The sequence below is a fragment of the Hemiscyllium ocellatum genome, chromosome 19 (genome assembly GCF_020745735.1).
Source record: "Hemiscyllium ocellatum isolate sHemOce1 chromosome 19, sHemOce1.pat.X.cur, whole genome shotgun sequence".
NCBI classification, from domain to species: Eukaryota; Metazoa; Chordata; class Chondrichthyes; order Orectolobiformes; family Hemiscylliidae; genus Hemiscyllium; species Hemiscyllium ocellatum.
This window is the reverse complement of record NC_083419.1, coordinates 68,145,925-68,158,924: the sequence shown is the minus strand read 5'-3', so window position 1 is coordinate 68,158,924 and position 13,000 is coordinate 68,145,925. Positions and strand designations below refer to the sequence as shown.

The following is a 13,000-nucleotide window of genomic DNA, read 5'->3' as shown; positions in this document are numbered from 1 at the left end:
CTTGGATAAAGTGGATAGGGAAGACTTGTTGAGACTAATGGAGAGATCAGGTACCAAGGAACACAGATTTAAGGTGATTGGTAGAAGGATTAGATATACATAAGCAAAAACTTTACACCCAGAGGGTGGTGGGTTAGACACTGCCCACTTTGTTGGTTGAAGCAGAAACGCTTGACTCATTTAAAAGGAATCTGGATTTGCACCTGAAGCTGAAAAGTGGGATTAGAATAGGTGGCTAGTTCATTCTGCTGCTGCAGGTACTATGGGATTAAGAGCCTCTTTCTCTGGTGTTAAGGTATTACTGAATCTGCTTCTACTATTCTGTAAATGTGTACACTTTGTAATACCATTTAAATTGATGAGCAGATAATTGAAAGTGGGACAACTGAGGAATGTCGTTACGTGAGGAAGAAAGTCCAACTAATAAACTTGATGGACAACACAAGACTAGCTGACCCACACAGCTCATTCCACACAGTGAGTACTGGAGAGAGGTTACCTGTGCCTTCTCCACTCGGAAGGTACATGGTAATTTGAGAGGCAAGTTTTAGAAGTGAGCAAATTAGATTTTTTTTGAACAGCATACTGAAACCTAAACAGAACGCCAGGATCAAAACCAGTCACAAATGGTCAGGGTGAGAAACCCAGTTGATGGTAACAGGGAACAAGTCAATCCCAAAGTGAAACCTAGCTTGAACGATTGTAAGTTTAATTCTTGCAGTTGGTTACTGTGGTGGTTAGTCATTGAATATACGAGCCTGCCAATTTTCTTTAATAAACAGCGCAAGTTTGTTCCACAAATGGAAAAAATACAAAGCAAATAGTAGTATATATACAGACCTCACCAGCAGCAAAAAGAACAAGTCAACGTTTTTCTCCAGAAATATCCTTTCTAGTCACTCAAACCCAGCATAGAGTCGCTTCTGTTTTAATCTTAATTTCTTACTGAACTGATTGTTCCCGGCTTTAATGGCCTCAAGACTTCTCTCCAGCTGTGACGATCTAATTTCTTTTCAATTCTGACACCTTGAAACTTCAACACAAAATACTCTCACAAACCAAAACCCCCTGTGGTTTGGATGAAACTTCTCTGAATTGAAAAATCCAACTTTTGTGAATGGAGCTCAAATATTTACAGCCCCGGACTATTTTCATTTGTCCAACAAAATATCCACTTTGTAAAGCCCCATCAACTAAGACTGCAGCTATCTGGCTTAATACTCACGAAGTCACACACTTTTTTGAAAATGATGTTTTAGGTCACTTTCCCAAATTACTTTCTGTCCACTTGAAGAATGTGACCTACACAGAACTGAAACTAGAATTCACCTGTCTTCACATTAAAAATCTAAATTCCCAAATTATAATTACATTAACCTTTATCACTTCACTCTCAGTTAAATTACCACTTGGGGACAGTTGTTAATATCATCATGAGCAATAAATATGGGCAGGAATTGATGCATTAAGCCAACTGTATCACACATAAAAGTGACTTACTTTAAATAAGTTGATGTTGTCAAATTGTGCACGGAAAAGGAAATCATTGATGGACTGTAACTCAGTGCCTTTGGAAAACAGACAGAAAAGCAAAAAGGGTTTTGAAGTCAAGGCATATTTGCAAAACAAAAATCAGTAATCCTATGGATTGTCCTAAAGGTAGAGCTGTAAATCCATATACAAAGAGGAGCCTAACTCTGATAATAAAATGCATCTGCAGCTCGATTTCATTCTTCCATATTTCTTTGTATCCTTATTTAGTAAGAAATGATCATTCTCTACTTTGGAAGCTCCAGCTCTCCCTGAACACCTATCCCTGCACTGGCCTAACAGAGTTCCAGATTTCCACACCCTTTATATGCAGACAAAAGGATGTTGCCTTCCTTCACTCCTCATTGAAATGTTAGAATGATATCTCTTGTTCTGGATAAAGAGTCAGTTAGAGTCGAAACGTCAGCTCTTTTCTCTCCTTATAGATGCTGCCAGACCTGCTGAGATTTTCCAGCATTTTCTCTCTTGTTCTGGATTCCTCTAAACATTCTAAATATCTTTTTCATAGAATTATTCTTTTAAAGGAAGAGTGTTGTGAGATTTTGACCCAGTAAAACCAAAGAAATGGCAATATATTTCGAAGTTGGGGTATTGTGCGGCTTGGAGGGCAAACACCCACTGCTCTTGACCTTCTATATGGGACATTTTGTGAGTTTGGAAATTTGATGTCAAATAAGCCTTGGCGAGTTACTACAATGCATCTTGTAGATGGCACATACTGCTGCTACTGTGCATTGGTGGCAAAGTGAATGTTTAATACGCGGGTGTAACTCTGATGAAGTGTACTCCTCTATCCTGGATGTTATCAAGCTTCTCAAGTGGTGGTGGAACTGAACTCATCCAAATAAGAGGGAAATATTCCATCACAGTCTTGACCTGTGCCTTGGAGATGCTGGACAGTCAACACAGTGTCAAGTGAGTTATTTACAGCAGAATTCCTAGATTCTGACTGGCTCATGATTCCCCTGCACTGATGTGGTTGGCATAGTTCAGTTATAGACAATGGTAACCCCCAGAATGTTGATGGCAATGCCAGTGAATGTCAAGGTGATGCGTTTGGATTCTGTCTTGGGTGTGCCCAACACTTGTATGGCATGCATGTTAATCCACTTATTGAACATCCTTCAGCTTCCTAAACTAAGAAAGGCAGTGCTCAGACATTAAGTTACCCAAGATTCTGTATCAACCTAAGTCACCTTTGAGAAGAGCAATTGACCAAAACAGTGACTTGCCTTAAACCAAGGCCAGTGGGGCTCAAAAGGACTGGATAATTGAAGGGAGGACAGACTTTTTATATATTCAAAGTAAGCAGATCAAAATATTCTGCCTGTGTTAAAAGTGCTCAGTCACCTACCATCCTGAAAAATCTTCTGCATGTTCGGATTTTGTCCAACTTTACCTTGATTAATCACAAAATGAAAGAATTAGTGAAGAGATCAAGCTCATGAAGACAGTGTAAACAACAAAAAGTGGACTATAAAGGCAGGAATCCAAAGATGCAGTGGGTGGGATTCCAGGTAAAATATAAAGCTGACAAAGTGTAAGTCTCCTTCCTTGCTGGCTGGAAGGCCTACTGTAAAGTGAGTTTGAACAATCCCAACTCACATCTTAGAAGTCACATGCTAAAAGGACCAAAGTACCTTAAATTAGGACTAACTAGTGCTAAAAATCTATTATATTTCAAATATTTCTCAGATTGCAGATCACAGATCTGAAACGTCAATTCAGTTTCTCTCTACACAGATCTGCAGAGTTTCTCCAGCATTTTCTGCTTTTATTTCGGGGTTTCCAGCAAATTGCAGTATTTTACTTTGGAGCAGGCCTAGCATCCCTGAAGTGGGAAATACTGCAGGAGGGAGCACACAAAGACTCATGCAAACTTGGAGCAGGAAGCCATTCAGCTCTTTGAGTCTGCTCTCCCATTCTAAAAGAACAGGACTGTTCTGACTGTCACCTCAAAAATCACATCCCACCTATGCTTGATAACTTTTCAATCCCTTGTTTAACTTTAACAAGAATCTTTCGTCCTCTGTCTTAAAAATATTCAATGAGTCTACTCCCATTATCTCTTCAAGAAGTGAGCTACAAAGGTTCATGACCTTCAGATAAAAATCTGATTTTTAATGTTTTAAATGGGTAATTGATTTTTAAAGTAACTCCTAGTTCTAGATTCTTGTATAACAAAAAATATCTTCTCTGAATTTAACCTGCCAAGACTCCTTAGGATCGTAAGACATTTCAATCAAGTCACCTCTTACATTTCTAAATTCCAAGACTTTTCCAACCTTTTCACGTAAGATAACCCTCTTGTTCCAGGTATTAATTTGGCGGACCTTCTCTCATTTGTTTCCATTGCATTTACACCCTTTCTTAAATGAGGAGACCAATACTGCACACTGCACTCCAGATGCAGTCTCATTAGTACCTTGTATAACTGAAGTATAACCATTCTACTTTTGAATTTGATTCTCCTTGATATAAGTATTAACATTCCATCAGCTATCTTTATTACTTGCCGTACTTGTGTACGTTCATGCACGAGGGCATCCGGATCCCTTTCCACCTTACACAGTGTATAATCTCTCACCATTTAGACATTCTTTGTCATTCTTCCTCCCAAAATGGACACTCAATTTGCCACATCCTTGCCTAACCACACAGAGTCACAGAGATGCACAGCATGGAAACAGACCTTTTGTTCCAACCCGTCCATGCCGACCAGATATCCCAACCCAATCTAGTCCCACCTGCCAGCACCCGGCCCATATCCCTCCAAACCCTTCCTATTCATATACCCATCCAAATGCCTTTTAAATGCTGTAATTGTACCAGCCTCCACCACTTCCTCTGGCAGCTCATACATGTACTACCTTATGTGTGAAAAGTTGCCCCATAGGTCTCTTTTATATCTTTCCCCTCTCACCCTAAACCTATGCGCTCTAGTTCTGGACTCCCCGACCCCAGGAAAAAGAAATTGCCTATTTACCTGATCCATGGCCCTCATAACCCACTCATATTTAATCAGTTCCATATGTCCTTACTTTGCTGTTTTTTATGTCCTCGCGAATTTGACAATTATAACTTCTGTCCCTTCAACTACGTTGTTTGTGTAAATTGTGAACAACTGAGATGCCAGCACTGATCTTTATGGCATAGTATCATTACATCTTGCCAACCTACAAAAGATCCATGGTGCGAATTCTCTATTACCTTGTTAGTCAGCCAATTTTCTAACCCTGCCAACATGTCACATCTATGAGCTTTTATTTCCCACAATAACCAGTCACCTTCTCAAATGCTTTCTGGAAATCTAGGGAGATTTATCCACCAGTTACCTTTTAGTCACAGTGCATGTTACCTCCAGAAAGAACTCCCAATAGATTCAAGCATATTTCACTTTCACAAAACCATGCTGACTCTGGCTGATCACCTTTTCCACGTGCCCTATTATATCCTCTTTAATAACGAGCTCTAATAGCTTCCCTGTGACAGACGTCAAGCTAACTGGCCTGTAGGTTCCTGCTTTTTGTCTCTTTAAATAAAGGAGTTATATTTGCTGTCTTCCAATCAAATGGGACTATCCCAAAATCAAAAGAGTTTTCGAAAATTAAAGCCAATGCATCAGATGTCTCAAAAAAACTGACATAACAAAGGATACTAGAAATTAGAAACAGAAACAGAAATTGCTGGAAAAACTCAGCAGGTCTGGCAGCATCTTTGAAGAGAAAGCAGTTACAGTTTCAGGTCAAACATCTCACTTGTCACTTCTTTTAAAACCAAAGAATGGGGTCCACCAGGACTCAGGCACTTGTCAGCTGCTGCTCCAATGATTTACTTAGCTTTATTTTGATGGTCACAATCATACAGCACAGAAGATGCTCTTCGGCCCATCACATCTGTGTTGACCTAGCTACACTAATCCCACTTTCCAGCACTTGCCCATTGCCTTGAATGTTAAGGTATTTCAAGTGCTCCTTCCCACATACATTTTTAAGATTGTTAAGTTTCCTGTCTCGACTGCTCTCCCAAGCAGAGCATTCTAGAATCCCACCACCCTCTGAATGAAAATATTTTTCCTCAAATCCCCTGTAAACCTCTTGCCTATCATCTTAAAATTATGCCCTCTTGCTATTGGCGCTTCACTGTGGAGAACAGTTGGTTGCTATCCATCCTGATCATACCCTCATAATTGTACACCTCTATCAGGTGCCCTCCCTGTTCTAAAGAAAACAACCCAAACTTATCCAGTCCCTCTTAAACTTCAACAGATTCATCTCTCCTTATAATCTATGCCACAACTGATGAAGGCCATTGTTCCATTAGTCTTTTTAACTACCCTATCATTCTGTTTTACCACTGTCAGGGATCTATGGACAAACACACAAAGACTCTTTGAGCTTCTTAGTGTCCTGTCAATCATTGAGTACTCCCTTGTCTTGTTACTTCCAAAGTGCATCAACTCTCATTTATCAGGATTAAATTCCATCTGCTACTGATCTGAATATGATGTGTTTTTTTTAGCTCCTTACTTACTTCCATCTTCTGATTTATTTCTGCTTCTGCCAATGGTACTTGCATTATCTGTAAAAATACCTGTTCAATTCAGTTGCCATTTCCTTATTTTCCATTATTAATTCTCCAGTCTCATTTTCTATAAGACCAATGTTCATCTTGCAACTTTTTTCCTTCTTAACTATTTTTATATTTTGAGCTAGTTTTCTCCTATTCTCTGATTCTTCCTCTTCATGGGCAGCATGGTGGCTCAGTAGTTAGCATTGTTGCCTCACAGCCCCAGGGGCCCGGGTTCAATTCCCACCTCGGGCAACTGTCTGAGTGAAGTTTGCACATTCTTCCTGTGTCTGCGTGGGTGTCCTCCGGGTGCTCCGGTTTCCTCCCACAGTCCAAAGATGTGCAGGCCAGGTGAATTGGCCATGCTAAATTGCCTGCAGTGTTAGGTGCATTAGTTAGAGGGAAATGGGTCTGGGTGGGTTACTCTTTGGAGGATCGGTGTTGACTTGTTGGTCCGAAGGGCCTGTTTCCATGCTGTAGGGTATCTAACCCAATTACTGTTTGTTTATATGCTGTCCTATCTCTAAACATGCCACATGTCTTTGCCCAATTGCATATATTTTTCTTTCATTTTGATACTAGTCTATAACATCCCTGGTTAACCACAGATGGTGGGTACATCCTTGAAATGTTTCTTAGTCAGTCTTCTAGGTTGGGCACGTTCTTAAACAATGCAGTGAGAGTTTTACTGTATCTATCCTTGTGCTGTGCCTGCCCTGATACTACTTGCTTGGACAGAATACAAGGAGCTTTTTTTCCTGTTGTGTCAATGCGAACTTTACCTACTTTCGCTATCCTGATTAATCACTCTGGAAGAATGAAACTGAAAGTGGTCCAGTCCTCAGTACTAGTTTCCTGCTGTTGTTGTGGTTCTGTTCACCGAGCTGGGAATTTGTGTTGCAGACGTTTCGTCCCCTGTCTAGGTGACATCCTCAGTACTTGGGAGCCTCCGGTGAAGCGCTTCTGTGATGTTTCCTCCGCCATTTATAGCAATTTGTATCTGCCGCTTCCGGTTGTCAGTTCCAGCTGTCCGCTGCAGTGCCCGGTATATTGGGTTCAGGTCAATGTGCTTGTTGATTGAATCAGTGGATGAGTGCCATGCCTCTAGGAATTCCCTGGCTGTGCTCTGTTTGGCTTGTCCTAAAATAGTAGTGTTGTCCCAGTCGAACTCATGTTGCTTGTCATCTGAGTGTGTGGCTACTAAGGATAGCGGGTCATGTTGTTTCGTGGCTAGTTGGTGTTCATGGATGCGGATCGTTAGCTGTCTTCCTGTTTGTCCTATATAGTGTTTTGTGCAGTCACAGGAGTCTCCCAAGCACTGAGGATGTCACCTAGACAGGGAACGAAACGTCTGCAACACAAATTCCCAGCTCGGCGAACAGAACCATAACAATGAGCATCAGAGCTACAAATCTTCTCCCAAACTTTTCCTGCTGTGTGCAAATCCAGCAGAAAAATGTTTAGACCAAAGGAAAGTACACAGGATACTCACCTCCTAAAATGTGGATAAGTTTAACCAGGATGTAAAGGATCTGTTTGATGTACATCAGATTTTTTGCCTTCAGTCTACTTCTGTGTGTCAAAAGAAAAACATGTTGTCAGGGCCAGAACAGCATTTCACAAAGACTAATTTCACAGGGTACAGCAGTGTGCAAAGTATTGAAAATAACTTAAATCCATAAACACTTGTTAGGTGAGAATGTTCATGGGGCTTGGGATAGAAAACTGGGTGAAACAATCAAGGCAGTAGTTCTAGAATCCCTATTAATCCCGAGGATGAAGGACAGAAATCAAAAACTGAATGGACACTAAATTTATTGGAGAGATCTAAAAGACTTCAACGAGAAGGGAGTTAAGTATACCCTGAAGCTAGGCAAAACAGGGAAGAATGCTGGGAGGCACAGCACACTGCAGGAGGTATACAAACCGTAAAAGTGAAAGGAAGGACAACAAACAGTAGAGGCTGTTATTTTTGTACTTTTAGCCTTTTCTCTTAGAAATCAATGTGAAGTAGCAGAAGGGAACAGGATGTCCAAATACAATCTGAGCATCCAACACCCACATGAGTAGAATCATAGAATCCCTAGTGTGGAAGTAGGCTATTGGACCCATTGATTCCACACCGCCGTTCTGAACAACACACCCAACCCTATCACTGTAACCTTTTCATTTCCCATGGCCAATCATCTAACCGACACATCACTCAACACTAATGGAAATTTAGCATGGTCAATCCACCTAGCCTGCACACCTTTGGACTGTGGGAGGAAACCAGAGCATCCAAAGGAAACCCATACAGGCAAAGGGAGAACATACAAACTCCATACAGACAGTCATAGGGTCACAGAGTCCTACAGCATGGAGACAGGCCTTTTGCCCAAACTGGTCCATGCGAGCCAAACTATCCAGCTACATCTTGTATAACTGCAACATAACTTCCCAACTTCTATACTCACTGCCCTGACTGATGAATCCAGTGTACCAAAAGCCTTCTTCACTGTCCTGTCTACCTGTGACTCCACTGTCAAAGAAACGTGTATTTGAACTCCAAGGTACTTCTATTCCACAACACTCCTTAAAGCCATACTATTCACTATGAAACCCCTGTTTTGATTTGACTTTCCAAAATGCAAGACCTCACACTTATCTATATTAAACTCCATTTGCCATTTCTTAGCCCACTTCCCCAGCTGATCAAGGTCCTGCTGCAATTTCTGAGAACCTTCCTCACTGTCCACTATACCACCTATCTTAGTGTTATCAGTAAACTTACTAATCATGCTTTGTACATTCTCAACCAAATCATTGATACAGATAACAAACAGTAATGGGCCCAGCACTAACCCGAGGCACTGCACTAGTCACAGGCCTCCAGTCCGAAAAGCATCCTTCCATTATTACCCTCTGCTTCCTACACCAAGGCAGTTAGATACAAGAATTCTGCTGAATATGCATCCAAGGTTCAGAAATAGAACTCTGACCTATATTTACCAGGTGTATCTGGAGTGGGGTTTAAACACAGTAATTCCTGACTCAGATACAGCAACGCTACTCCTGAGCAAAATACTCATTAGGCTTGACTTTACTGTTGTGCATTAGTCCATGTTGTGAAACTTGAAAAGGTTCAGAAAAGAGTTACAAGGATGTTGCCAGGGTTGGAGGATTTGAGCTACAGGGAGAGGCTGAATAGGCTGGGGCTGTTTTCTCCGGAGCATCGGAGGCTGAGGGGTGACCTTATAGAGGTTTACAAAACAATGAGGGACATGGATAGGATGAATAGACAATATCTTTTCCCTGGGGTGGGAGAGTCAAGATCTAGACGACATAGCTTTAGAGTGAGAGGGGAAAGATGTAAAAGGGACTAAAGGGCAACGTTTTCACAGAGGGTGGTGCATGCATAGATTGAGTTGCCAGAGGAAGTGGTGGAGGCTGGTACAATTAAAACATTTAAAAGGCATCTGGATAGGTATAGGAATAGGAAGGATTTAGACGGATATGGGCAAAGTCTGGCAAATGGGACTAGATTAAATTAAGATATTTGGTCGGCATGGATGAATTGGACAGAAGGATCTGTTTCCGTGCTGTACATCTCTGTGACTCTAAGCAGATCTTACACTAAAAGTGCAACTGCCCTGGTCAGATGTTAGTTGGAGACCAAACATGCACATTCAAAGCTGAGGCTTCATCAATAGCTTCAAATAAAACCTACAAAAATTATGAAGTCAGTTTTAATGAATCCCCAATCACAACAAGGGTAGAATTTCCCTGGTCCTCATTCCAACCCACTAATTTCCATGTCCAAGGCATCATCCTCCACCACTGTTGCCCTCTGCAGTCTGATCCCACCATCAAAATGATACTTCCCTCCCCACCAATTTTGCAGGGTCTCCCTCCTTAGGTTCACATTCTCCCACTACCCACAAAAACAAGTGGTCACTCATTCATGTGAATTCAAAAATTGAACCATCAGTGGTCTACCTTATTTCAGCAGTAAGTCCATTCTGCCCCACTGACCCCATTCACAAACAGAAGGCAGTAGATAGTCCAGAATGCTGGCTGCTTCCTCCCTGTGCAAGGAGGCCAATTCAGCAGACAGCAAGGATCAAACAGGGAACCCTCAAGGTGTGACCATAAAATGAAGGAGCAGAAAATGACCATTCAACCCATTGAGCCTGCTCTGTCATTCAACGATGTCATGATTGATCTGATAATCCTCAAGTCCTTTTTCCCCATGACCTTACTGATTCAAAATCTGTCTATCTCAGCCTTGAATATACTTAAACGCCCAGCTTCAAATGCCCTCTGTGGTAATGGATTCTAGATTTACCATACACCGAGAGAAGAAATTCCTCTTCATCTGTCCCTTTATTCTGAGATTATGCCCTCTGGTCCTAGACTCTCCCACAAGGAAAAACAATCTTTCTGCATATACCCTGTAAAGTCCCCCAAGACTCTTGTATTTTTCAATGAAGTTGCATTTCATTCCTCTAAATTGCAATTGGTACAAGTCCAACCTACTCAACCTCTCAATAAGGTCTTTCCATATCCTGATTCAGTCTAGTGAACTTTCTCTGGGTGCCTCCAATCTCTTCTTAGATAAGGGGTCAAAACCACCTCACAATATTCCAGTTGTGGTCCGACTAGCACCCATATAGCTTTAACAAAACCTTCATGCTTTTATTCTCCATTCCTTTGAAATAAAGGCCAACAATTCATAAGCCTTCCCTATTATCTATTGCCTGGTGAACTTGGACATTAGTTTTTTTGTGATTCATAAAAGACTCCCACATCCATTTTTGCCATAGTTTTTTTTGCAATCTCTCTGTTTAAATAATATTCAGCTCCTCTATTCATTCTGCCAATGTGCATAATTTCACATTTTCCCCACATTATATCCCACCTCCCAAACTTTTACCCACTCAGTGAACTTGTTTACGTTCCTCTGCAGACTCCTTGTGTCATCCTCACTTCTTCCTTCCCACCTACTTTAGTGTCATCTGCAAACCTGGTGATCGTGCATTCAATTTCCTCTTCAAAGTCATTAATATATTGTTGACACCGATCTGTGCCATCCTGAAAATGCTCCCCTCATCTCAACTCTGTTTTATCAGTTAACCAATTCTCTATCCATGCTAAAGATGGGAAGAGTAATCTGTAGAGCCCAATAGTAGCTTTACAGTAGGGTATAAAATAAATCAGATGATAAGGATGTATAAAATTAATCATGGGTAACTTTAATCTTTATGTACATTGGCAGATGAAGCCTCGAGGAAGAATTTACAGATTGTGTTTGAAGAGTTTCCTAAAACTATATGTTGTGGATCCAGTCAGGGATCTGGCAACATATAATCAGGCAGGTATAATAAATAATGTCTGTGTAACAGATCCTAGGAAAGAGTGACCATAACATGGTAGAATTTAGTATTCAGTTTGACAGGAAGGAATGTGGGTCAGAAACAATTGTGTTAAACTTAAAGAAGGAGAATTACAAAAGAACAAGGGCAAAACTATCTGGAGTGGACTGGGAAAGGGTTTAGCAGCAATGACAACTGAGGAACAAAGGCAGAGGTTTAAGAAAATCGTTCTTGGTACGCAGTGAAAACATATCTCAGTGAGAAGGAAGGATTTAAGAAAGGGAATAAACTAACCATGGCTGACCAGGGAAGTTCGGATAGCATCGAATTAAAAGAAAAGTAAACATACAAGGTGGCAAAGATTAGTGGTAAACCAGAGGATTGAGAATGTCTTAAAATTCAACAAAAATCCACTTTACAAGAGGTAGAAAGTAAAATTTGAGGGTTAACTTTCAAGTAATATCAAGATAGGTGGGTGGCTCTATTACTTTGCATTCGTCATTTAGTAAGTGGAGTCATGAAGTCATGCACCATTAAAACAGACACTTCGGTCCAATCGGTCCATACTGACCATAATCCCAAACTAGACTCGTCGCACTTGCCAGAATTGGCCCACATCCCTTCCAACCTTTTCTAGTCATGTACTTATCCAAATGTCTTTTAAATGTTGTAACTGTATCTGCATCCACCACTTCCTCTGGAAGGTCATTCTACATGCAAATCTCTCTCTGTGTGTGATTTTTTTAAAACTTTCACCTCTCATCTTAAAAATATGTCCCTTAGTTTTGGACTTCCCACACCCCAGGGAAAAGGCTATTGTCATTCACTTTACCTATACCCCTCATGATTTTATAAGCCTCTATAAAGTCACCCCTCAACCTCCTACCCTTCAGTGAAAAGAGTCCCAGCCTATTTTTACATCTCAAACCCTCCATTCCTGGCAACATCTTGGCAAATCTTTTCTGAACCTACTTCTGTTTAATAATATCCTTCTTATCTGTAGGTGTGTACTGTACCTTTAAGAGAGAGTAAAAGCTGGCAAGGTCTGACTGAAAGCATAGAGCGTGCTGAACAACTCAAAAATGTAACATTTGGTTGTGAAACAAATAGCTAGAACTGCGTTGCCATGGTATACGACAAATGCGAATCTGGCCAATCAGTTTAAATTATGCCCAAAGATACCAAAATCCAATCGAATTTCAATTTTAATGTTTTGATGACATCAAACCAATGAGTCAGTCCGATGTTTTGGGTATTTTGAGCAGTTGGGGACAACAGCAAAGAGCAGTGATGCACCAACAGACTGCTAGCAGAATAATTCTCTGAAACTTATGAAGCAGAAGACCAAAGAAAAGATGGCCAGGAAAATCTACTGAGTAAAATCGGCCCGGCTGGATGGTTTTGAACATTTTTTTTGTAAATCTTAATTGGGGTTTTTATCAGACCAGTATTGTAAAGTGGAAGGTTAATATAGCTTTAAGAGAAGGGAGCTGTAAAATAGTTGTTGTTTAATGTTCTTTTTGGAC

At 40.8% G+C, this 13,000-nt stretch overlaps 1 protein-coding gene across 4 annotated transcripts in view; it reads right to left on the bottom strand.

The window, feature by feature from the left end:
* ddx11 (DEAD/H (Asp-Glu-Ala-Asp/His) box helicase 11) overlaps window positions 1-13,000 on the bottom strand; it is an 82,925-nt gene that overhangs the window by 49,283 nt on the left and 20,642 nt on the right. For all 4 annotated transcript variants that reach the window (XM_060839523.1, XM_060839527.1, XM_060839525.1 and 1 more), the window contains exons 12-14: window positions 7,613-7,692; window positions 2,906-2,950; window positions 1,501-1,568 (exon numbers count right to left, since the gene is read on the bottom strand). In XM_060839523.1, the coding sequence (XP_060695506.1) occupies window positions 1,501-1,568; window positions 2,906-2,950; window positions 7,613-7,692 (193 nt within the window). The remainder of the gene's footprint in view (window positions 1-1,500; window positions 1,569-2,905; window positions 2,951-7,612; window positions 7,693-13,000) is intronic.